This window comes from Phyllostomus discolor, chromosome 5 (assembly GCF_004126475.2).
Source record: "Phyllostomus discolor isolate MPI-MPIP mPhyDis1 chromosome 5, mPhyDis1.pri.v3, whole genome shotgun sequence".
Taxonomy (NCBI): domain Eukaryota; kingdom Metazoa; phylum Chordata; class Mammalia; order Chiroptera; family Phyllostomidae; genus Phyllostomus; species Phyllostomus discolor.
In genome coordinates this window covers 86,708,267-86,733,948 of record NC_040907.2, presented here as the reverse complement: position 1 = coordinate 86,733,948, position 25,682 = coordinate 86,708,267, and the positions used below count along the sequence as shown (strand labels likewise).

The window sequence follows — 25,682 nt, the reverse complement described above, 5'->3', positions numbered from 1 at the left end:
GCACCAGCCCAGGAGTTTGCATCACCTCATGACTAATTATAGCGGTGTTGGGATTCTGGCCTTGCTGCAGGGGCTCAGTGCAGAGGCTGGACTCTTGACTGGCATCTGGCAGTTTGCCTCAGCTCTTGTTGTTACCACCCCCACAAAGTGTCAGGTTTCATTCTGACGTAATGTTTGGGTCCTGAGTCCTGCCCAGTTCCGAGAAGGGCTTGATGACTGAGTTGCAGTGTTGCTAACATCCAACACCATGTGTTTGTGCATCTGGGCACCTCATCTCTGGGAGCCCTCATTATACAATGCTTCGCAGCCGGCCCGAGGGGACTGGTGGCCAGCTCTGCACCCATCCCACGGCAGCGAGTGTGGTGACAGGACAGCCAGCACCTGCCCCTGTTTTATAACTGTCTGCCCTCCCTGAGCAGTGGTCTGGCCCAGCAGGCAGAAATCATCCACCTCTAAAGAACAGGTTGTAGAAGATAGGCAAACATAATGCCTGGCCTTCGTTAACAGTGTGGCATCTTAGAGCGGCATTCTAAAGTACAAAGACACTTCCCTCCCCCACTCTGGTCTTGTAGCTGTACCCAAAGTACACCTGGTGGGTAAACATCTACCTTGGGATTTTTTAAAAATATTCACCCACTACAAAAGAAAAAATAATTGATAATTTTAATTAATAATACTAATAATAAAGGCTCAGCCTGAATCCTCTTAGATGAAGTGCTTTTTGTCACTGAGGGTACCGACCAGGAGTGAGGCGGCGTTGATGTGGGTGACCCCACCTCCACCTCCCTCGTGAGAAAACCCTTGAGTGGGGCTGGGCCACCCGTGTTCTGACAGCTGACCCTGTGGTCCTGGGTCCGTTCCTTGTTAGGAACCACTGCCTTGCATGTGTGTCTCTCCAGAAAGGAAGTCTTGTTGGAATGGGAACCCCTGCCAGCTTCCCACAACTTCAGGCTCCTCTGAGGCCACAGTTCTCCGGGACCCATTAAAATAGGTTGATTTCCTTTACTCAAATAGCCTGGAGTACAAAAGAAAGAGGCCATCACATGATGGGGGTTTTTTTAATTGAACATCAAACATGCAGGAAATAATGGAATGGCCCAGAAATCCGACAACAGTGGAGAAGAGTTAGGGCGACCATATGATTGATCCTCCATACCAGGACCCTGGAGAGGGAAAGAAGTCTCTGTTAATAACGGGATGCTGGGACGGTAGGTGTAGCCCCCATGTGTGGTGCAGACACATTCTGGCATCTGCCTTCTCTCTTGCCTCTACTGGCAAGGATGAAACACATTGATTATTAACTGTCATGTGGGGTTTAAGGAAGAGATGAGAAGTTGTTCCTCACTCTGCCGGGAACATCATAGGAGAAATAAAAGGTCAGCTCACCGGTGCCCTCCCTTTTAGGAATATGCAGTATCAAAACTCAAGACTGGCAGAGTTGAATGGGGATGAAGTGTGTATGGGGAGAGGAAACTCTTGCATCCCTGGGTTCTCTGAACTGGCCTCCTCCTTCTCTGCTAACATGTTCAATTGGCTGAATTCCCAAAGATCTAGTTTTCACACCACAGGCATTCTTGTACAGCATAAAATGATGTCAAAGTTAAAAGTAGTAATATTATTACATAAATATTTTTTAAAACAACTTATGCTACTGGTATCAAGAAAGAAAAAGAGGCATGTGCATCAAGAGCTATTTTTAGAGGAAGACCATGTGACTTGTATTCATAAGCTTAGGGTTTAGAAAACCTCATGTTGATAAATGGAAAAGACTTGGGGGAAAGGGTATATGATTTTATGTATCCTTATTTCAATAGCTTCTTTCAAAGTTATTAGGGATAGCCCTGGCTGGTGTGGCTCAGTGGGTTGAGCACCAACCCAGGAACCATAAGGTCACCAATTCGATTCCCGATCAGGGTGCTTGTCTGGATTTCAGGCCAGGTCCCTGGTCAGGGGCGCGCAAAAGGCAACCAATTGATGTTTCTTTCTCTCTTGCATTGATGTTTCTCTCCTGTGTCAGTATCTCTCTCTCTCTTTCTCTCTCTCTCCCTCTCTCTCTCTCTCCCCCCCTTCCCCCCCCCTTCCCCTTCTCTCCCTTCCCCTCTCTCTAAAAATAAATAAATTAAATCTTTAAAAAATGAAAATTATTAGGGACATAAAGGATGATAAAACTGGTCTATTTGGAAAAAGTGTGTTATAGTGGGTAACCTGACTGTGGCAAGGCTGTGAGAGTGGCTCTCCACCCTGGAGAATTGCCATGTGGACAGACCAGGTACACGCATCCTGCTCACCTTCTGTGCAAGAGGCGGACAGGCAGCAGACAGCAGAACGGGTGGCCTGACAGGACACCAAAAGCTGAAATCCTGCCATCAAAGGCTCATTATACTGGTGGCTCAAATGATTTGGGGAGCTTTCCAAAGCTCCTGTCAAGTGTAGTTTTCTTAGGAAAGTGCAGTACCTTAAAAATATGTCTGTTCCAGGTGGGCAAAGAGGCATTCAATAAAGTGCATCGGATAAATAAAGTGCATCTTCTGGAAGGGCCAGAGTCACTCAACAACTTGTGGGACCATATTTATACTAAAGTGAGCATAAACACATTATGGAGCAGAACATACCAGTTACACAGCGATCCACAGGAGGCTTTAAAGATGTTCTAGTCACCAAAGCCTCTTCAAGCTAAGCCTTACCCCCCAGGAGTATGAGTTTGTTCATTAACTGTTTCTGCATGTAAGTAAGGTCTGGCTTCTAATTCTCCAATTCTGTTCATTTTTCTCTTCTTGAGCCAGTGCCACACTGTGTTAATTGTATCTCAAAAATGCTTTAATACCTTTCTTTTCAAAGTGTTCTTATTCTTGGCTTTGTATTCATTCAAATAAACATTAAAGTCATTTTCTCAAATGTCTCAAAGCATTTCTAAGTCTTACAGTTTTCTTCCTAAACATCACACACATTTCTTACTAAGTCTGTGTCTAGGTGTGTGGTGGTGGTGGTGGTGGTGGTTGTGACTGTCATCACTGCCTTTCCTCATATTTTCAGTGGGACCCACTGAGATGATGGCCTCGTGTTTGTGAAATGGAATAGCAAACCCATCTGAGCAATGTGGAGATTAAACACCATCCTTTCAGATGTGGAGATTAAACACCAAAAATGGAGTTAGTCTGTAAAAGCTTATAAATTGATGATGATAATGGTATCTCCCTGTAAAGTTGTGCAATTAAAAGAAGTAAATGCTTTTAATTGATTGATTAAATTAATTAAATGCTTAGAACAGTGCTTGGCATACAGTAAGTACTCTTTAAATGTTAACTGTTATTTTCATCATCATCATCATTATTTTGAGTAGTAGTAGTTTACTCATTACCATGCCATAAGCGAGATTTGGCACTGCTGCCCGTTGGACAAGGAGTCATCCCTGCCTGGTGGTTCCCCACCCTCAGAGAAGAAAGAGAGCAGGGACAGTCCACCCCTTAGCTTCACAAGCAGAGCCAGATGTCATCATCTCTCCCATAACTTTCAGCATATAGGGCCCCTCCTTCTCACACTAAACTGCTCTGACCAGCTAAAAACATTCTGGGCCCTTCCTAGGTGGGAAACTATGTCCTCAGAGCAGAGCTGATGAAAGAATGGACTCAAGTCCAGCTCACAAAGCTCAAGTTCAAAACTAGGTGGTGGTCTCAGACATCCCTGGCACCCTCTCTCCACAGTGTGGGTGGATTTACGATTACAAAATCTTAGAGTCTCACAGCTGAGGTGATGAGCCTTGGAGATCCTTGAGGTCAAGACCTGAGATCCTCTGGTATTCAACTTGACAGTAGATGGGCCATGCACATAAGTAACATTTAACGAGCTCTTACCACATGCCTGGCACTATTCTTATTTCATACCCCGACAGAATAAAGATATTTAATGTATTTGGGCCCTAGGAAGTATTTGGGGCGAATGGTACATTTTTTTCAAGTTTAATATCTCATTTGGTTCCCATAACAACCCAGTGAAGTAGGCAGGAAGTAGCAGAGGCCCTACTTCAGTGTTCCCACTGCCCCCTCCCCGCCTCCCCCGCCTCCCCCTCCTCCCCCGGCTATTGAGACCAGCTCCTCTGAGCCTAAGTCAGGTTGAGGTGTGTTGAACAGGAGACAGCACATTGCTTCAGATGAGTAAGCAGTGAAGACATTTCCCCAGTAGGTTGTTTGTCTAATGAGCCTCTGAGCTCATGTGTTTCTAGGCCATCCAGTCATACCATCTACTTGCAGTTGAGTGATCTGTGTGTTTTCCTAATGGACTCTAATGCCAAGTCCTAACGTTTATAGAAGTATGATCAGTTTTAATGATCAGTTTATGCATGGTAATAGTCTGATGTGGCTGTGTAAGTCAATTTCAGATTCTGGAGGGACTGTAAATTGAAGCTGTTAATTGAACTTCCTCACTTCCATTGACCAGCCAGTTCCCCTCACCTGCAGCTTGGAAGTGGCATGCTCTGTCATTAGCACCGCTGCATCCGTCCCCAGCTGGCCCCCTGATGTGTGCTGACACATTTTATAGCCCAAATAAATGCAACAGAACTGTTCCACAAACGTTTATTGCCTCATCTGTATCGTCCTTGTTGAGGTAACATTTTAATATTTCCCTCTTTGTGAGCTTAATATTTTTCCCTTGCCTCTTCTGTAATTGCTCTGGGTTAATCCTGTATACCCTTGGATTATAACTTTCAACCTCTAGCTGGGCTGAACTTAAATCATTTCATTTTGTTTAACAGTGAGTAAACTTTTTGTTACAGTAAATGGCCCTGTCGCTATTTTCATTGACTTGCCTTTATCATTTCCCTATTTCCACTAGGAACTCACCACAAAGCACTTCATGATCAGTTAGATCTAGGATTTTGAACTAGTGGACATAGAGCCCTGTGCCCAGAGATACCAGACTGGTATTTCTAGTTCTCAAGTACTAATGAGCACCTGGCATGGTCCTCACCTATGCTGTGAGGCAGCTGACTCTTTCTCCTATTCCCCGTCAGTCCCTGATACTCCTGCAAAGGAACTGAGACAGGCACATAAATGATGACAGTACAAGGCCAAACCAGTGTCACGTGGGTGGCACAAATATATATAGTGTTTCCAGGGAATCTTCAGCCACTGTCCCAAAGGGTGGATGGGCTTTTGCTCAGTGGATACTGAGTATTTCCTGGTGGAGCAAAGACATAGAAGCTACAAGAGGTGAGGTCTCATGGTGTCAGGGAGAAGTTCATGGCACATGGGAGGGTAGCAGCCATTAGAGGACTGTAAATATCAGACCAAGTGGCCTGGATAGATGAAAAGATACTAATTTTTATTCCCCCCTTAACATCACTAACATTGAGATCTTAATTCATTCTTCCCTTCTCTTCCCCATTTGCCATAGAAGTGTCACATCTTAATAGAATTTTAAAAATCTAATTCATACTTCAATCAACCTGGACTATAAATTTGAAGGTTTGTTTTGATTTAAAGTCTCCTAAACATGAGTTTTAGATCACCTCTTCATTTTCATTCTGCAACTTCCTTTGTAGCCTTTCATGGGGAACCGATTAGGACTGAGTCACCCATGTCACAGCTGCATTTCTTGCAAGAGAACACCTGCCCCCCCCAAAGGTTCCATCCCTATATTGGTGGACTTTGGGAAACACGCAGTATATTAAAACTATGTTAGTGGGGGTTTCTGTCAGGAGCACAGTTGAAGGGCCTCACAGCAGGAGAACCCTGTGTTCTTCTTACCCATCCATCGAGAAGGTGGCCATCAGCACTCACAGCATGCACAGTGGTTCCGTGGGAGGAGATGTGCTTGTACTGTGGCTGAACAAGCTGCCCAGCCTTCGCACAGTCCACCAAAGGCAGTGTCAGCTGGACAAACAAATGAACATTTTTGAAAGTGCTTTTGTAATATCTGTCAGGATCCATTAAAGTATTCAGACCTGTTCACCTAATATTTCCACTTCTAGAAAGCTTTTATAAGAAAAAACAGATGTGAATAAATTTTGTACTTTTATAAATAGTATAAAATGAGAATGAATAAATAAATTATGCTGTTTCTTTTTAATAGAATATTATGTAGTTATTAAAAATATTCTTTCAGCCCTGGCTGGTGTGGCTCAGTGGATTGAGTGCTGGCCTGCGAACCAAAGGGTCGCCAGTTAGATTCCCAGCCTAGGGCATATGCCTGGGTTGCAGGCCAGGTCCCCAGTAGGGGCGTGCGAGAAGCAACCACACGTTGATGTTTCTCTCCCTCTTTCTCTCTCTCTTCCTCTCTTTCTCTAGAAAGAAATAAATAAAATATTTTTTAAAAATAAATGAATAAAATTTTTTGAGATTGTGTGTTTGTATGCATACACACACATTTTAAAGGAAAGATGAATATTGGGCAGGCCCCAATTACATATATGGTTGATTACCTCAAATTTTAATAAATATGCTACTGTACCCTTTCATTGGAGTGTTCGTGATTACTACTACTGTGTGACAGTGACATGAAATTAATGCTATGAAGAAGTCAGCATTGTTAAGGGAATTGGTGGAGGGGCAGCCTTTTGGAAAAAGCACTAGACATATTCAAGTCTTTGATCCTCATGGATTGATTTCTCTGAGACTTCTTTCCTCAAACCAAAAAATTCAGGTAGTGATTCTTATGTCTACCCAGGTCGGTCTTGATCTTACTGTGGTTTGATTCCCCATTTCGTGTGTCACCCAAGTGATTCTCTGGTCTGCTCCACTCTGTACTCTGTCACCTCCTTAGTTCAAGCCAAAATCATCTCTCACCTGCACTCTTTTGAGGCTCTTGCCTTCACAATGAGATAAAGTAATCTCACCTTCTGTTTTTAGCATTTCAAAATTTTCCTCAGAATGAGTTAGCATCCATGACCTGACCCTAGCCTGCCTTTTACTCTCTCTTCTGTACCCCAGCCCGTCCACACTCACACAGCCCATGATGTCTCGGACATTCTCCATAAGCCCAGCGCATCATGTGCCCTCAGGCACAGCTGCCTGTGTAGGGGTCATTCCTGCTGTCTGGAATGTACTTCTCCCCCCTCCCCTGGCTCCCACTTCTCAGCCCACTGTACTCCTGAGGCCTTGCTTAAGATCCATCTCCTTATAAGTTTCTCTAGTCCTGCATGCTGCCCTCTTTGCTGGCACCTGGTAGGTCATAGTGAGGTTCTCTCACTCCCTGTCTGTCTCTGCTCCTCAATGAGGAGCTTCTGAGAGGAGGAATCACGTCTTCACACATCACCAGAGTGCAGTGTCTGGTACAGTAGGCTTTCACTGCTTGCTGCCCAAAGACAAGGGGCTGGGGCTGCCCTTCCGGCCTCCTGCAGGGTTTGCCGGATCTTTCACCCAACAAATATTTATTTTTTCTGCTGTAGGGAACCAACCTTTCACTGGTAGGAAGAACCTTGCCCTGTATCCCTATCTTCACTGCACAGCCATTGGCTCACCAGTACACTAGCTCAGCTCTGATGTGCAGGAATTGGCAAAGGCAAATCTGGTGACTACGCTTTTCCCACAGTGCAGTTCCCACCAGGGAACAGCCCTGTGATGGCAGACATTTGCGTTTAAATTTAAGTGTTAGAGATGCTCTTTCTGACTTTTCACTGCTAACGGAGTTCCATGGTTCTTGATCTGTGTCTTTTCTTTGCCTGCAGGTCCACATTGGCCAAATGTATGCAACTGACAAGCTTATCATTGAGAGTCAAGAGAAGCCCAAGACCTAAAGACCACCACCAGCCACCATCTGCAACCGTGGACCACCTTCCACATCCATTCTGTGCTTAGGGTGGGGGCTCCCAACAGACCATGAGCGTCCCCTTGCATCAACTTAAAACAATAACCTCCTGCTCAGCCTGCCCTGTAGAAACTGATAAATTGAGTGAGGTTTCCATTCTTCTACAGCCTTAGTGGGAAAAGGTGGCTGTCTTTCCTTGGTTCAAGTGTCAGAATGAAGAGCTGGTGCTCACTCAAATTAATGTCGTGTATTATTGTGTCTCCTCTCCACCGCGCCCCTCTTTAGTAGCTCATCACCACTTGTACAGAGCATCTCCACACTTTCTTAGTCCTTAACAATAAACAGAATTGTCTCCCTAAGCCTGCTACACCAGATAAAGCACTTTCCTTTCCTGCTGCTGTATGTCCTACAGAAGGCGATACAGGGACCAGGAGGGGAGGCTCCAACCCTGAGCTGAGTCCTCCCTTTGAAAGCAAGTCTAGGACAGAAGAGATTTGGGGGATGGCAGGAAAGAGGGCCGGGCTGAAGGGCAGAGGGTGCACCCTGCAATTGACACCTGGGCACAACACAACCACAAGGATGGCAAGTAGGTAGAAACACACCTATAGACAGGGAACTCCACACCCTGGCTGCTCAGAGAGCTCTGAGGATCCATACTTCCTGGGAGCAGAATCTCAAGGCCCACCTCAACCTTCTGAATCAGACCGGTCCCAGGTGCAGTGGAGGTAACTCCAATGCACCTAAAGTTCAAGAAGAGCTGCTATCAGCATTGCTTCCCAGTGCTGCCAAAGTTCACCTACTGAGTCAGAATCTCCTGGAGATTTTGAGAGGTTTAAAAAAGAAATTTCTCAGTGCTTCCCTCCCCTTGGATTCTGACTTAGTAAAGAGTGAAGCACAATAATTTAAATTTATATGTACATTTTTTAAAGCTCTCCTTGTGCTTTCAATGTTTAGTCAGCTCGGGAAACTCCGCTCTTTGAGTATGTTACAGGTAAAAGAAAATTGAATGGATTTGTCCTTGGAAATAACATCAGTTTAAAACATAGGAAGAAGGTATTAAATAACTTACTTCTGGAGATTTTATGAGGTACCCAGATGCTGTCTGAGTAATTTTTTGTTTGTTTCCTTTTGTAAACAGTACTAAGTGAATTCATTACTGATGGGTACAGGTTTGAGACGGGCTGATATAAATATTTACAGGCTCTAAAATAGGTGTGACAGTGTCACCAACATGCCACTGAACTGTCCCCTCCCCCCGCCATTTTAATTCATATGTGTGGAGCATGAGCCCTCTGGGGCTGTCTCATCTGTGGGTTGTAGATAATGTAACAGTGCATTCAAAACAGATTAAACATGTAGCCATTCTATGTAGCAATACAGCTTGTAACTTGAGAACGCTTTTGCCCATGGATAAAGTCTCATGCACCTGTGAGACTAAACAATTCTTAGTAGGTCCCGTAGTCCCAGGGCTACAGTGTGAGAATAAACATTCAGCAGACGGCCAGTGTCAGTAATGTGGGAAATGTTCTCTCCTCCTCCCACTGACTGCAGTGGGGTGAGAGCCTCCAACCCCATGTGTGGCTCTGAGCCACCTTCCATTCTGCGTCAGTAGAGTTTATGGCCATTCAGCAGCAACTGCACTCAACAGCAGTGCTTGCCTAACAGAGGTCACCTCTGATTTACACTTAAATAAAGGAGCTGCTGCTTGAAAACCCCTAAGTCCACCTATGAACCTCTTTCCTACAAGTCTTAAATTTCTAGCAGGCTAATGACTCCATGGAAGACGTTTTTCTCCAGATTTTAGTCACAGAGACAGTGGACCCAGAAAACCTGATTGTTCTGCAGGCCTTACACAGCGGGTGGCTTTTACATTAATTAAAGCACATGAATGGGCTTGAACATGCCCAAAGCCTTAATAAACAGACCTAATTTTTGTAACTCAAATAAGATTAACTGTGCATTTAGAATCTGTGGAAAGACATGAATGAGAATTCAATGACATAAAACATGGGTCTTGAACAGATGCAGGCAGGCTGTGCCTTATACAGAGTATTTCCCAATTCAGAGGACCCCAGGTTGGCTGTGGAGCCTTGAATAAAATGACATTTCCATGGGGACAGTCACTTGTGTTTCTATAGCAAAGCATGCCGCTTGCTTGACTAGGCCCCTACTGACAGACTCGGGGCGAGGGGATTGATGGTTAGCCTCACTGAAGTCTGGCATGTGCAGCTGTTCTTGGAATTTAGGCTGAGTCTAAAACCCACCTTCCAGTGTCAACATTTAGCAAATAGGAAATACCACTATAAGTTAACTTCTGAGACAAAAACAACTGGTGAAGTATGGCTGTTCCCTCAATCTTCAGAGATAACATTCTATACCTGGGAAACCTTAAATGGCCAAGTGCATGCCAGTGTTGTTCTGGTGGCTGTTCTCAGGGCTGTGAACTGAAATATCTTCGTGGATTGACAGACCTTGCTTTACATCTATTCTGCCCTGCCACCACACAGCAGTACCTCTAATCCCCTGCATGCACAGCTCACCCACCATCTCAAGTCCCCAAATACAACCAAAAGTGCATTCTGCCATCCGAGAGCAAAGGGGGCGGGCTGAGATGAAGTCCACAAAGATGACAAAATGTCAGAGCTGACATACTAAAGTTCACCTAGCCTAACACCCAAGCCTGCAGGTGTGAAAACAGATCTAAGCATCTCCAGATCATCTGCAAGTCCATGCTGTTTCCCTTACACCCCTTTCACTCATCTTTTATCGGTATTGACCGAGAGCCAGCTGGTTCAGGTGCCAGGGAGAGACCAGTGAATAAGACACAGCCTCTGCCTTCACAGAGCTTACAGTCCAGCCGGGGAATTAAATGAGGAAACAACAAGCCTAACATGTTACAAAGGGTGAAGTGCAGGTACTCTGGGAGCCGATGATGATGAGGCTCAGGGAAGGCCTCCCTGAAGAAGGAAGATTGAAGGAGAGAAATCAGTCTGCAGGGAGGGAAGAATGGAGCAGAACAGAGCAGACGAGGCAGAGCAACATCCTCCTGACTAGCAGCTTTACACTTCTGGGCTTCCCAGCCCTGGAAAGGCCCAGTTGCCTTTACATTCTACATGATACCCCACTGTCCGTCAAACCAGCTCTCCTATTTGCTCAAGCTGGCTTGAGTTAGTTTCTGTAGCTTAGAGTTTGGAACATGGACCAATGCTGTGTTTTTGTGGAACTATGGGGCCATGTTGAGGCCTGCAAGAAGTTAGTTCACATTTCTAGTAGGTAAGTTCCCCATGGAGAAGGGGACCCGGTTCCCGTCTCAGTCCCGTAGAGGTACATAACTGGAACTTGATGACAGGACCTAGGTGGGAGGAAAGGGCGCTTCAGCTCTTGCCAGATACTAAGAGGTCTCATGAGACCTCTTGAGAGACCAAGGAGGAAATGAGGAACCCAAGAAAAATCTCCTTTTTTGTGTGGATGAACTCCAGATATGCTGTCTTCCCTGTGTTCATACTTGTAGCAGTGTATGGTTAAGAGCAATGGGTCTGGGTCCAACTGTGCTGGGTTCACATCCAGGCTCAGTCTCTTTTTCCCTGGACACATTACTCAACCTCTCTGAGACTCAATTTCTTTAGCTACAAAATAGGAGTAATACCTATCTCTCAGAGTTGTGTTGGAGTCTCAAAGGGGGTGCCAATAAATAGCACCCAACCTCCTCCCAACCCAAGTATTGAAATAAGAAAAATGAGGGTCAGTAGAGACAGACATCATCTTTATAACTGGTGTAGGCTACTCGCAACACTGCCAAGTGTGAGATTCAGATGGGCTAAATAAGTCCATATGGCCAAGAAGACTTTATTCCAGGGAAGTGTGAGTCTGCAGAGTGTACACAGTGCCCAAGCTGTGGCCTCCCACTGTTGTGAAAGAAGTCCTACCCTCAGAACCTGTGATAGACGAACTCCCCCACCAATGGCTGCCCTGCCCCCCAGGTCACCGTGGGCCACAATGAGAAGAGGGACAAAATAACCACAAGTGTGTGAGAAATGCTTGTTAGCAACCAGGAGTGTAGACAAGGTGTCTCCTCACCCCCCAGCTGATAGTTGTTCAAATTGAATAAAATAGTCCAGGCAAGTAGTATCCCATGCTATGGGTATCTAACCAAATAAAAATCAGCCATTCTTCTAGCAAGAGAGTGACATAATTGACAAGGTTAGTACATGGGTTCTGCCCACTGCTGCACTCAGGGGGCATGTCTCAAGGAGATGCGAGGTGGAATGTGCGGATCTGTTACTCCTTTGCGGTCTCCACCACACCTCAGCGGGGATATGAAGATCTCTGAGTGCTGGCTGTGACTGCTGATTGCGCTGTTTCCAGTTTTTGACTATTACACACAATGCTGCTATAAACATTCTTGTACGTGTCTCTTGTACGTGCTTATAAGGACAGAGGACAGAGAGTGAAAGGTGTTTTGAAAGACAGGATAGCAGACAGAAGGACAATCAGCCTTGAAAGAGACTGACAAGGAGCAGCCTGGGGGGAGAAAGTAAGTCAGGCGAGGTCTGTCACAGAAGCCTAAGGTCACAAAGAATGAATGTTCAACGACACCAAACTATTCAACAACAGGGCTCCCCCAAAGTTTCGTGAGACAGGAAGGATTATCTTTCAAGGCAATGCAACGGATGTAAGTCGGTGAACATACACAGGTTGTATACATTATGTCAATGACATGTATACGTAACACATCCCATCATAGGAGAACCAGGAAATAAGTAGCATGTTCGTGTCCAGGCAATAAGAGCAGTTTGTGTCATTAGTACATTCGGGTCTAGTGTAATTTTTCCCCCAAATTGGAAGATGTATTTATTCTTTGTACATTCTGATGAAGTCAGACACCATTCATCCTCGGGATAGAATCAGTAGAAACCAGCTGGCAGAGGGAAAAGAAAGACAACTATAGATAATGGACACTTCACAAATAAATTGCTTTTGTGGTCACAACGGTCTAGTTAGGCCAGAAGGACTGCCCCCGTTTTGCAGATGTGAAACCACACGCTCACTAGGGAAAGGGACTTGCCTGAAATCACACAGCTGGCCAGAGCTCAGCTGCTGCCTGGTGCAGGCCCGGCTCGCCTCGCACCTGAGCAGGTTCCCACGTCCTGCCGCCTGCCTGGCAGCGCTGCGCACTCCCTCACTACATAGCACCCGGCAACACTTTGTACGCTTCTCAACTGTAGGTTTTCTTTAAAAAAAAACTGTTTAATTTTATTAAATTTTTTATTTTGAAATGGTTTGAAGCTCACAAGAAATCGTAGAAATAGCACTGAGAATTTCCATGTGTCCTTCCTATAGCTTTTCCCTGTCATGATATCTCACCTTAACCTTAGCAAATTGTCAAAACTAGGCAATTCATGTTGGCACAAGACCATTAACTCCGGATTTTCCAACCTAACAGCTTCAGAATCCTTGGTTCTGAAGGCCATCCTGTGTATTGTAGGAGTTCAGCAGCACCTCTGGCCTCTACCCACTGGATGCCACTGGTGTGACCACCAAAAATGTTCCCTGACTCAGTGATAGCTTCTAAAGCACCAAATTGCTTCACATTCTTTATTCATATTAGGACTTTGTGTTCAGCTTCTTTTCTTCTTCTTTTTTTTTTTTTTTTTTTTTGGTTTAACACATACAGAAAAATAATCATAAAACAGAGCAGAAAACACAAAGTTTTAAAAAACAAGTCCTCAGAATTGAAAAACACTTTCAAGCCACAAAGATAGAACTATCCTTTTTTTAATTGAACTTATTGGGGTGACATTGATTAATAAGATTATATAGGTTTCGGGTGTATAATTCAATGTATCATCTGTGTATCGAATTGGGTATTTACCACCCAAGTCAGGTCTCCCTCCATTGCCATTTACCCCCCTTTGCCCTCTTCCACCTACCCCCATGTTCCCCTTCCCTCTGGCGGTCACCGTGCTGTTGCCTGTGTCCATGAGTCTTCTTTCCTTTGTTTAACCCCTTCACACTCCTCAGCAAACATCTTCCCCTCTGACAGCGGTCCTTTTTTTAGGATTATGGAGAAACATGAGGCTGGGTTTTGACTACAGTAGTTCTCATTAAATAAACACTTCCAAAGCACACATTCATAGAAATGTGTTACTCATCCCAAGCTTCCCACTGGGCACATTTCTCAAGCAAATCTTAAAATGAAGGTTGATGAGGTTATTTTCTCACATTATTAAACAGAAGGAGCTGCGTTAATCACATAAAATATGCTATCTGAAACTGGCCCACTCCTGCTGGTGCTGTGCAGCTGAGCTGATAAAGGAGCCCTCGGCCCCATCTGGTTTCAGCTAAGGAGGGCAGACACAGTGCCAGCAAAAGCTGATGGTCATCTTCACTCCAGCTCTGATGACCACCCCCACCCCAGATGGGGCTGGGGGCTTCATCCCCCTCCTTTGGCAAGTCAGAACCCTCCACAGGCAGTGTCCCTGGAAATCTCAGGGTTGGGGACACACTCTGGTTAGGCTCCTTTGCATGTTCAGACCCTGGAGAAATGACTTGGACATTGCGGGGATATTACAGTGACAGTGGACCTTAACAAGATTGGTCTGTGGGCCAACACAAACTCCATCACCACTCCCAAGGAGCCATTGCCCGTTTAAGTGTGTCTCCCTGCCCTACAGTCCCAAACCCCTGCTCTCACATAATGGGTCATTTATCACACGTGTCCACCATTGCCTGTGATAGGACCTGTCAGGCACAGGTACACCTGTGCCTGAAGAGGATGTTGCTAAATCATTTTAGAACCCCTTGGCTGTAACAAATTTATCCAGATAGTAAAGACTCCATTTGTAAGGATCTTCTGAAGCAACTGGATGTGGCAGAGCCAAAAGCAAAGGTTTATACACTATAACTTCAGCCTCACAGCGGCCATCAGCACACTTCTGCCCAGGCCAGAGCCTGCACGGGGTGGAAGGGAACAGGCCCCAGCAAGCAGGCGGGTCATGCAGGGCAATGCCTTTACAGTCCATTGCGAAGATGTTGTTTTCTCTGCCAAAAAAAAAAAAAAAAAAGCTGGTCTTTCAGGGAATGTTGCACCAATACATAAATTCATTTTTAATGACTTTCTGGTAAATGGCAAAGTTCAAAATAACTCAGGATCTGGTAACAGAAGCAATCTCTAATTCAGATTTGGGCAAATAGTGGGCTAAGGTGAGGAACTCACAGACCTTTCTAAATACAATGCACTAAGGTTTTCTTTTCCTTTTTTTTTGCAAAAAGTATATTATGAATTTTATTTTTAAGCACTTGTCTGTAATTTAATATATATTTATACCTGCAATTATCCATTTAATATCAATTTATAGCTATCCAGAGACATTCAAACTCAATTAGATTTATAAACTCACAATTCTTTTTTTTGAAACATATTTATTGCTTATTCTTTTTTTCTAACTTTATTTTAATCATTGTTCAAGTACAGTCTCTGTCCTTTATTCCCATCCCAGCCCACCCAACCCTCCCTCCCCACCTCCCTCCCATTTCCACCCCCCCTAGTTTTTGTCCATGTGTCCTTTATACTTGTTCCTGTAAACCCTTCCAATTCTCCCCCGAAATTACCCGGAAATTCCCTCCCCTCTAAACTCACAATTCTAATGCAACAAATAAACCTCACTAATCTTGCGGCCTGCATAGTTGTGACATGGGTGGAGCACAGGCCTTGGGGTTTTCTAGCTGAAAAAGGTTAATATCAAAACACATGCCTGAAGTCTGCACCTAAAAACACGACTGTCCCTAAACAAACTTAAAGGAACATACAAACAGAACGCTCTGGACTATTTAAAAGGAGTTCTGAATATAAACTCACATTTTGTTTGTGAGTTTGTTCGATGCCTGAGGCATCGAAACCTCTTACGCTCTGGAGAGCAATACAAAACGACCCCTTTACGGACTATTGGCTTCCCATGGCCATAGACTTCCCTTCTGCTGGAAGGGATGCTTCCTTCCTCAGTACAGCATGAGTTAGCTATTTGCAGGAAAGCCTCTGCTGGACGTGCTTATGATTTTTTCAACTTGATGATTAAATGTTTCAAACTTAGTTCACAAAATTCACTTGCTTTCAATCTTTATTCAATTCAGATTTTCAGACTGAATTTCCCATTTCAGGATACATCAGGGTGCTATTGACTCAACTTGGGAAATGACTTCAGAGAACCAGTTTCAAAGGGTCAAAGCAATGCCAACAATATGAACAGGATGAGTAAATATAATAATGGAGAAATTATACTGGCCTAATATCTTTAAATATCTGTAAGTTACTCTAAAGTACCTTTGCTTTCCAGAGATGTTTGTAGCTTTTCCAGTTGAACCGGCTTTGGACACTTGACTTAAATTGATTTCTGTTCTCCTGTTAGATTCTCTAGGCAGGTCTCACTAGCACATCTTAAAAGTAAGCCCTTGATCTGTGCCATCTCAAAAAAAATCTACATTCAGCTGAAATGTTACTCCGTCTTTCCTTGCCAAAATTTGTCTGCTCACAGATGGCCAAGGTCAAAGGATTAAACTCCACAAAATGCAAATGTAAAGTCTACCAAAAAGATAGAGTTTAGATCCTAATGACCTTAAAGTACAGTTTTGAGCAGTCCAACTACCAGCCCCTGGAGCATTAAAGGACCATGTATTATGATAGTCTCCTAGTCAGTGAAGGGGAGTCATAGAGGAACAAGATTGCAGGTTATTGAGCAGAACGTATCTGCTTTGTAGTCCAGAGGAGAAACCTGGGTCAGTCTCTCCCACAGGACTTCCAGGCACAGGCTCACTTATCTAACCAGATGGCGAGGACTGCTCTGCAGGAGGAAAGGTGAAGCACTGGGCTGAACCCAGTTTGTCAGGTTCCACCCTGCACCCAGCCCCTGGCCGCTGTGGCTGCAAACAGCACATGCCTGTCCCCTGGAGATTGTCCAGGCCCTGGCATCATGGTGATTGGCTGGGCAAAGGCTAGACTGCAAAAAGCTCACTGTCAAGGTTGCTTTTTAAGTTACCACACGTCACAGTGCTTTCTTTTAACCTACAAACCTGTGTCCCATTGTGTGAACCAAAAAAATGCATGTCTGACTCTTTTCCATGATGCCACAAAAAAGCAAAACATCCAATTTCCCCACCCCCGAGAGTGTTCCTAAAGTCCTGACAAAGCACATATAACAGATCACAACGCTCCAAGTGGCTCCAAGCCACATGCTCCTAAAAAACACGACTGAGTCAAGGAATGAAAAAAATTTAGCATACTAAAATATGCAAAAACTTATGCTAGAAAGCATAAGTACGGGAAACTCGTGAAAAGATGTACAAAGAATCCAATATTAAAACTCCAAAACTAAAATGAGCAGAAGTGTGTCTGCTTCGCCATGAGCCGACATCTTGTGGGTGGGCTCATGAAGCAAGCATGCCCGGGGAAGCCCCAGCGTGGTCACCGCAGACGGAAGGGCAGAGCAGGTGAGGGTGTGGTCAGGTGGAGGCCCACTGCCCATCTGACAGAGGAAAGTTTCCCTGTCCCTAGGGCCAAGGTTCATGGTTCCTGCCTCACTACCTGGGTACTACAGGAAGGCTGCCAGGGCTGTGGCCCAGCTGCCCAGGGACAGAGATGCCTTGGCGTCCCCAGCACTCACTGGGCTCCCAGAATCCTGCATCCACTCCCTAGAGCAGGATTCTGGTCTCCCTAGTTAGGTCTTGGCACCAGTTAGCCACCTTGATTCCTAGACTTGGCAGTCCTGAGGGGAAACTTTTTTCCATGTGCCACCCAATCGAGCAGGGTTTGTGCCCTGATGTGCAGCAGAGCCAAACTCTGAACACCGAGTTTTGTGGTGTAGAAATAAAGCAGTTTATTGGCAGGACACCATGCCAAGAGGACATGGAGCTGGCACTCAAAATCCAGACTCTCAGATGGTTTTTAATCAAGGGTTTTCAAAGGCAGACATTGAGGATTAGGTGTTAGGGGTCAAAGGTGAAACTGATTAGTCAGTTCTTGTGTAAGCCTCCGTGGTTTTCCTTTGGTTAGTTCAGCTCCTGGCATCATCTTGTCTGTGCCTTCCTCAGAGTGGCCGCTGACCCAACTGGTTGAAGAACCAAGATTCAGCTAAGTATCTCATGATTGTGTATTAGTGACATTATCTTTAAAGCAAAAGGCAGAAACTAAATGTCTTGTGACTATTGTTAATGTTTAAGTTACCATTGTTTTGTGCTTAAATAGCTATGAGGGAGGACTCCAAAACCCCAGAATTATCTGCTAGAGCGGGCCCCTTGTAGTATAGGCTTTCCAGCCAGGTGAGTGTTCTAGGAGCCCATCTGTATCAGTGTACCAGCTGGCACTGTTGTGAGAGGCATCTGACTTCAGTGATTTTTTTTTGGAAAACTCTTTCAAAGCATTTGCTCATTTCAAGATGGGTGATTTACAAACATACCTGCCCACACCATGCTGAGTGTTCAGCCGTTTTTGACCAAACACTACATGACCCCATGCCCCACCCTATTCACATGGTCTCACCCCAGACGACTTTTTTTGTTTCTCCAGATGAAAAATGTCCTCAAAGGGAAAGTTTTGCCCATGTAGAGAGGTGAAACAAAAAATGGCAGAAGCACAAAAAAGTATCAAAATCAATGAGTTCAAAAACTGTTTTGAGCAGAGGAAAAAATGTCTTGATAAGTATATTGCATCGAATGAAGAGTACTTTGAAGGTGAATGAAGTTTAAACATGTCAGGGTAAATACACAATTGTTTATAAATGAATTCCTGGTTTTGGGGGGCTTCCCCTGGTACCTTTGTCTATTCTGTCAAGCAAAGTGTATTTTTAAACATTTCTTCTGGAACTCACTTTACAGGCAGGCAGGCCTTTAGATTATGACAAAAGTATTTTCTTAATCTTTGACCCTAAGCAACACGATAGCCAAAGCAATTGAAAACTGATACCTCCGCCTCTGGCCTCCACTATTCCATACCTGAACATGTTCAGTGTTAACGGTTGGTGCCACACAGATGGCCACATTCCCAGCCACTGCTTCAGAAACGCGTGAGGTAGGGACACACTTCATGCGCCGTCCCCAGACCACTTGCCCACAGGGAGAAACTGGGATCTCTCTGGCGGCGGCCAGGGTCGTCAAACAAGCTGAGAACTTGTTTCTGATCACTAGAGCTATGTTAAATGCTTAAGCTATTATGGTTTAAGCAGAATGACCCTCCTTTATTCAAGCTGAAGTAAATATTTCTGCAAACAACAACAACAGTAATTCACTGTATTGTGGGAATTTTGCTTTTGGGGTGAGTATGGGTGTTCTCATTCCATTCAGAGAACACACTCTTAAATATTTCCTTACTCTGGTCAGTATTACCACTTCCTTTAAAATTAACTTTTCACAAATAAATCCTATTTTAACTTCCTTACATTTCTTTACAAAATGTTTGCTATCAGTCTATAATGAAAGTTGGCACTTTGCTATAATCATGTGCGGGAAGACTGGGCTGTTCAAAATCTTCTACATAATTCTGAACCTTAAAAAAGCTGTTCTCCAAGATTTGGGGGAGAGCAAAGATAGATTTCCTTTCTTAACAGCTCTGTCTGACATTTGTTTTATTATAAAATAAGAACTTTTAAAATTAATGGTTTGATTTCCAAAATATACTTTTGGAAATCAAAAGTTTTTTATGAGAATAGGAAAGTTGCTGTGCATCAGTGTACCAGCTGGCATTGTGTACCTCCTAAAAACCCATTTCTCATCTATTTTATTCTAGATTTCATGAGTGACCATTTTAAAGGACACCACACAAGAGGATTTTATTTCTATTATTGTACTGGGATCCTCATTTTAAATAATTCAAATGCATTTTTACCATATAAACCAGCATTTCAATCTAAGTTATAGGCTATGTACGTTATCAATACTTTTCAATTAAAATGTATTCATAATACATAAGAAAAAATTCAAAGTATCATGGTGTTATTATTATGTAATAAAGCACTATTCAAAAAGAAATGGTATACCAGACGTATGAAAAGAATACTTGACTACTTTTGTATTTAGGAACAAAAAAATGAAGTAATTCTAGTAATTGCTTATTTGTTATAGTATTTGTAAGAATATGTGACCTCACCCTGGCTGGTGTGGCTCTGTGGATTGAGCACCAGACTGCAAAGCAAGTGGCGGCTGGTTCAATTCCCAGTCAGAGCACATGGCTGGGTTGGGGGCCAGGTCCCCAGTAGGGGGTGTGTGAGGAACACCTACACATTGATGTTTCTCTCCCTCTTTCTCCTTCCCTTCCCCTCTCTAAAAATAAATAAAATCTTACAAAAAACTATGTGAATTAAAATTTCATTATGTCATCTATGTAACCATTTTTTAATCTACTTTACTCCAACTATAAATAAAGCTTTAAATTTTTTCCATGATTAATTACTTTGAGACTACTGCAATCAAAAGGGATGTCTCTAAACCAAGGTCAAACTAAATATTTCTATAGCTTAAGATGCTCATTTTGAGGTAGCATCTCAAAAATATGTAGCAGTTTTTGTAGCTTGACGTTAATTCAGATGGATGCTACATTTCAGACACACTGATTTATTCTTAGATGTGTCCTAAAAAATACTAAATGGAACCACTTTAAAACAGAGCCAAAGTTGCCATGCCAGAGAAGCTGCCTTGCATGCATTATACCTCAAACCTGTGAAATATTGAAACAGGGCAAAAGAACCTTTGGACTGGGCCCAAAGCAACATTGTGCCCCAAAAAGCAGTTTGCAAAGATAACAAGAAAGCACTTATTATAACTATAAGACTGAAAATTAAAAACACTGTTTAAAATTAGCATCCCTATGTTATGTTTCTGCACCAGCAGAAATGCCTTCCTTCTATTGATGTAATTGTTTCTTTTACCCTTCTCATAAATACCCTTGTCTTTGTCTCCTGACCAGAGCACCGTTTGGGCTTCTGCCTGAATCAGTGCATCCCAAACAGCTGCTCCTCGATCTCAAGAAATGCTTATTGTCATTCACTTCGAAAGGCCTTTTTATTTTTAGGTTAACAGATGAAAGAAGGCAACAGGTCAATTCCCTTCCCCAGTACAGGAATAATTGTACATTGGTGTTGTAGTGTTTATTCTAACGAAGATTACTAAGAGTAATGTAAACCATTCTACCTTTACTCAAAGGAGGTATAGTTCAAGTGGCAAATTTTAGTGAAAGTTTAATTCCTTTCCCCGGCCAGTGTGGCTCAGTTGGTTGGAGCATCCTCCCAAAGACTGGAAGGTTGCAGGACCATTCCTCTGCATAAGAGAGACAACTGCAGGAGACTGTTCTGCATGGCGTGGGCTCAGCTCCCACTTGGAGATGCACAGGACCCACATCCATGAATAGGTTCTCCCATGGGGAATCAGGCTTGCAATGTGCCTAAGCCACTTTGAGTTTTGCTCTTGCTAAAAAAAAAAAAAAAAAAAAAAAAAACTCCCTCGCCCTGAATTGAGGACATTTGCTGCAAAGTAACTTCCTAAAATCCATGCTAAACCTTCCAAGGATGAGTGTAAACAGTTAAACCACTTTTGCCTTTTCATTTGCAAATATCCCTTTTCTGTGATGTGATTAGCAGCATTGACTCCTTTGTTTTCTGTAAAAGGTAAAAAGGTAACCACCTAAAGCAAACCTGTACATAGTAAATGGGGACCATCATGTAATGTGCCGAGAAACCCAATAAAGGCCGGTCACGGCAAGGGCCAAGGCTTTTGCTCCCCTTGAGGGAAAAGCCATGCTGTCCCTTTTCCTCCACCGGACTCGGTAGTCCGTGTGAATGTCTCATTTCATCTATAACGATGCAGACACTGAGGGCTGGTGTCTGCATCAAGACAACAGATTTGTTTCTCATATCCAAGTTTCCCTCTTCCACTCTCTCCCTCACTTCCTTCTGCTCTCTAAGCATGCCCTCAAGTAAGGATAAAAATAAAATAAAGTAAAATTAAAAAGTGTACCTGCCTTATTTGGTATAACTCTCACAATATAGTGTTTAAAAAATACTGCTTCTCTAGAGCAGGGATTGGCATGCTTTCCGTAAAGGTCCAGATAGTAAATATTCTAGGCCTTACCATATGGCCTCTGTTGCATCTACTCAACTCTGCTCTTGTAGCAGAAAAGCCATCATAAATACATGTAAATAAAGGCCCATGGCTATGTTCCAATAACACCTTATTTATGGACACTGAAATTTGAATCTCATATAATTCTCATGTGTCACAAAATAGTATTCTTTTGAATTTTTCCAAATGTTTAAAAATGTGAAAATCATTTTTTAGCTGTCAGGCCCTACAAGGACAGGCTTCAGGCTTAATTTGACCCACCCTTATTCAATAGTGAAACTGCCCCTCTCCCCTAAAGATCACTATTACAAATCAAATGCATTGTAGTAGTCATTGCAAGAAAACATGAAAACGAAAGAAAGACAAATTAATTACCAACAGATGACCAAGGTGTAAAAGAATGGAGCCCTCATCCAGGATGCCCATCTGTCCTGCTCATTCATGGCCACCCCATTTGGACATCCACAGCCATCAGCGGTGCATGAAGGGTGACCACATCCGGGTCCAGTCCTGCCACGTGTGGGGCACCCATCTGGGTAAGAGCATTTACTTGCTGGGGATGTTTCGCCATGCATCACATCACCACTACCTGCTGTGGCTCGGAGTGGGACAGAGGGCCAACTTTTCATTCTCTATCCACTGCGCTTGGGTCCAGCTTCAAAGACTGCTAATGGCCTGGAAGAACTCAGGCTCTGTGGTCTGCCTGCACAAAGGTGGCTGGAGATGAGCGCCCAGCTCCCGCGCGCGGCTAGCAGCCAAGGCCCACTGGATTACTCTGGCGTTTCGTTTCACTTATTTCATTGGGGGACAGAACCCTGCCACGAAACATATTAAAGAATATTTTTTGCCCAGTCTGGGAAATTTGGGCCTTTACAACAGACAGGAGGGATCGAAGTGAGGAAATTCAGTATTAGCACTGCTTAACTACTGTGAAACTGCAAACGTCATCAGCTGAGGAAGCTCCCCTACCTGTCAAGACCTCCCAGACCCCCAGGAACGGAATTATAAAGTGGAGCATAAGAGGTGTGCAAGTGGCTTTTACTTTTTTAAAGCGCATTTGTACAAAGGCACAAGTAAAGATCGTCAAGGCCGGACAAACGCCTCCCCGAGTCCCATTAAGAGCAAAGGACAGCGGTCCAAGGCCCCACCCGGTTTTCTCTGAGAAAGAACCCCGAGGGAAAGCTCCCGCGAACACCCACAGTCCAGCACCTTCCTTTGGGGAGATGTGGCGGGATGCTTCGTCTTTTCCCTGAGACCTGGGTGGTCTCCAGCAAGCTTCAAAGACTGAAACACGATGTTGACAGTTAAAAACACTTCCCAAGGTCTTAGAGCCTCGCTCAGGGGTCAAGAGCCTTTTTCTTGGAGAAAGCTACTGGTCAGAGTCTTGAGGATTTCTTTCCATTCTGATGCAGGGTTAGAAGTCAAGAGGCCAGTTACGAAGGCCTGAGGGACGAGAACAAGGGCCGGAGGTCGGGTGCTTTGCCGAGGCTCACCATGCCTGTTCGCAGAATCTGCCTGGGTGCGACTTTACGATTGAGTGGCTCCCTCCCTTCCTTCCACAATCCCTTCACTCAAGGTGGACGACGCTCAGCAAGGCATCCGGGCAAGTCACCTGGCGCACTCCCTTCCCACAGTCCCTGGAAGCGCGCTCGGACTGCTCAGAGAGCGTCGGCTGGGCGCGCGTAGCATAGCGTGTAGTTGGCCCCCGCGTTGTTGTCCCAGTACTCGCCTTGCGAGCAGCGGTAACAGACTGCAAAGTGGACGGCTACATCCGGCGCGCTCATCTCCTCCCCCTCCTTGGGCTGCAGACCCGGGGGCAGGCACAGAGAGAAATGGAAGCGCTCGGCGCGAGGCTCCTCCTCCGCACTCTCGGGTCTAGGTTCTCCCGCTGGCGCCTCCTGCAGCTGTGTCTCCTCTGGCTCCGGCTGCAGTTCCGCGGGCACGTCCAGGAAAGAGCGCCATTCCGTGAAAGTGTAGCGCACGGCCACGGTCCTCGGCCCGGGGCAGCCCAGCACTCGGCCGGAGCCCGTCACCTCCGAGCCCCAAGGCGCAGAGCAATGCACTCGCTCCAGGCACACGCGCTGCCGCCGGAGGCGCTCGGCCGCGGCTCCCGGCCCGGGAAGCTCGAAGAGAGGACGGAGCCGTGCAGGCGGCGCGGAAAGGGGCGCGGCAGCCGCGTTCAGAAGGCCAGGGAGCTGCTGCAAGTCCTCCGCGCTCATAGGGAAGCTGCGGAGACGAGAGAGCACGGCTGGTGGCACCTGAGGCTCCTCCGCCTCGCTGAAGTGCTTAATGCTGGCCAGGCTCAGCCCAAGCGCGTCCGCGAACTGCACCCGCTTCTTGCACTTGGCACAGCAGTCACCCGGGCTGTGCCGCGTGTCTTCGGCCCTCTCGCCTCCCTCTGCACCCAGCTCCAGGGCAAGCTGCTGTCGCTGCTGCAAGAACTTGGCTGCCTGCAAGATCGGGTCGGCGGGCAGCGAGAAGGAGCGCGCGCGGCGGCGGCGGCGGCATTCCAGCAGCTCCTCCTGCTCCCAGAGGTCAGCCTCCTCCTCGGGAGACCAGGGCTTGGCGTCCACGCTCCGGGACTCCTCTGTGTCACCGCTGTTCCTAACACCTTCCGTGGAAGGGATCACCGCGGAGGACACGTCCTGGGCTGGCGGGGGGTCTCCCAAGGGCGCAGGTCCCTGCGCCTCCAAAGTTAGCAGATGCGCCCCCTGGGGCTCCATGAAGCCTTCTGGCCTCCGGACCTATCTGGGTGGCGAACCCCTGGGCTCAAGACTTACGGACTCTTAACACCTTGAGTCTTTGGCCGCGTGCAACGCGCACCCGGGGCTCCTTATAAGAACGCAGTTTCACGTGGGAACCTCGGGGTTTTAGCGGCGGCCGCCTGGGCGGAGTGGGAGGAGGATGCGGGTCAAGGGCCGGCTCCCGGCCAGGTCACCTCTGGATTGAACCTGCGGGTGACCGGGGAGGACCTGGGGCGGGGCGGTCGAGGAACACCTGGAAGCGAGGCGGCGCGGGGCTGGAGCGCGCGGGCGGGGTTTCCAAACGCTCAAGCGGAAAGTGAGAGATGGCTTCTGGAAGTTGGGGAGCCCTGTCACCTCCCTCCCACCCCAGCAGGGCCCGCGGCAGTCCTGCCTCCGGAGCTCCTGGATGAACTCCCGCTCAGCTTTCGTTGACACAGGCATGAGCAGTCTTTCTTCGGCCGGTAATGTTAGTCCGCAGGCCCTGACCGGTTCGCCCGCGGAGGGCCGCAGAGCGAGCTCCTCCCGGCTGTCTGAGCGGCCCAGGAAGTCCGCGGGGCTGAGGCGCAACTGAGGAGAACCCACTTGTGGGGAAGCTGGGAGGCGGCCGGCCGCGCGGCCCGAGAGCGCGAGGTGTCTCCTTCTCGTCCTCTCCCTTCCTATAACTTTGGGGCTCTCCGGGCGCCAATCCCAGTCGGAATCCTGACCCTGCCGGGCATGCTCCCTTCCCGGCGCTTCCGAAAGCCGCTCCGCGTGCACCTGGGCCGAGTCTGGGGCGGGGAACCGTGCGGAGACGCGCCGGCCAGCGCAGGGGGCAGCGAGCCCAGAGCTGCCGGAGGCCATTCGCGCGGCGCCCGGGAGCACGTCCCCGCTCCTCCTCCGGTCCCGCCCGCCGCCCCTCCGCGGTCTGCGCGCACCGCCCCACCGCCGCAGGAAACCGGCGCCACCGGCCCCTGCGCCCTGTCCCCGGCGTCGGGGAGCTGGGGTCTGACGTGTGCTGGGACTGCGGGGTGGCCGCCCTGCTGCTCCGAGGTTGTGAGAGTCCCTCCCGGGCCCTCCGAGGGAATGCGGAGCCCGGGGATTGGGGGGACTTCAAAA

General features: G+C 46.3%; 2 protein-coding genes across 3 annotated transcripts in view; one reads left to right on the top strand and one right to left on the bottom strand.

Annotated features, from left to right (window-relative positions):
* LYRM4 (LYR motif containing 4) overlaps positions 1-8,826 on the top strand; it is a 166,887-nt gene extending 158,061 nt beyond the window's left edge. For both annotated transcript variants that reach the window (XM_028513999.2, XM_036026520.1), the window contains one exon: positions 7,664-8,826. In XM_028513999.2, coding sequence (XP_028369800.1) covers positions 7,664-7,732 — 69 coding nt within the window. In that variant the 3' untranslated portion in view covers positions 7,733-8,826. The remainder of the gene's footprint in view (positions 1-7,663) is intronic.
* Positions 8,827-22,865: 14,039 nt separating this feature from the next.
* On the bottom strand, positions 22,866-25,182 carry PPP1R3G (protein phosphatase 1 regulatory subunit 3G). Its single transcript, XM_028514145.2, has one exon. The coding sequence runs from the start codon at positions 24,564-24,566 to the stop codon at positions 23,502-23,504; it is 1,065 nt and encodes a 354-aa protein (XP_028369946.1). The 5' UTR covers positions 24,567-25,182; the 3' UTR covers positions 22,866-23,501.
* Between the last annotated feature and the right edge of the window lie 500 nt (positions 25,183-25,682).

Coding starts and splice junctions, on each gene's coding strand:
- PPP1R3G (XM_028514145.2), bottom strand. CDS start 24,566: ATGGAGCCCCAGGGGGCGCATCTGCTAACTTTGGAGGCGCAGGGACCT.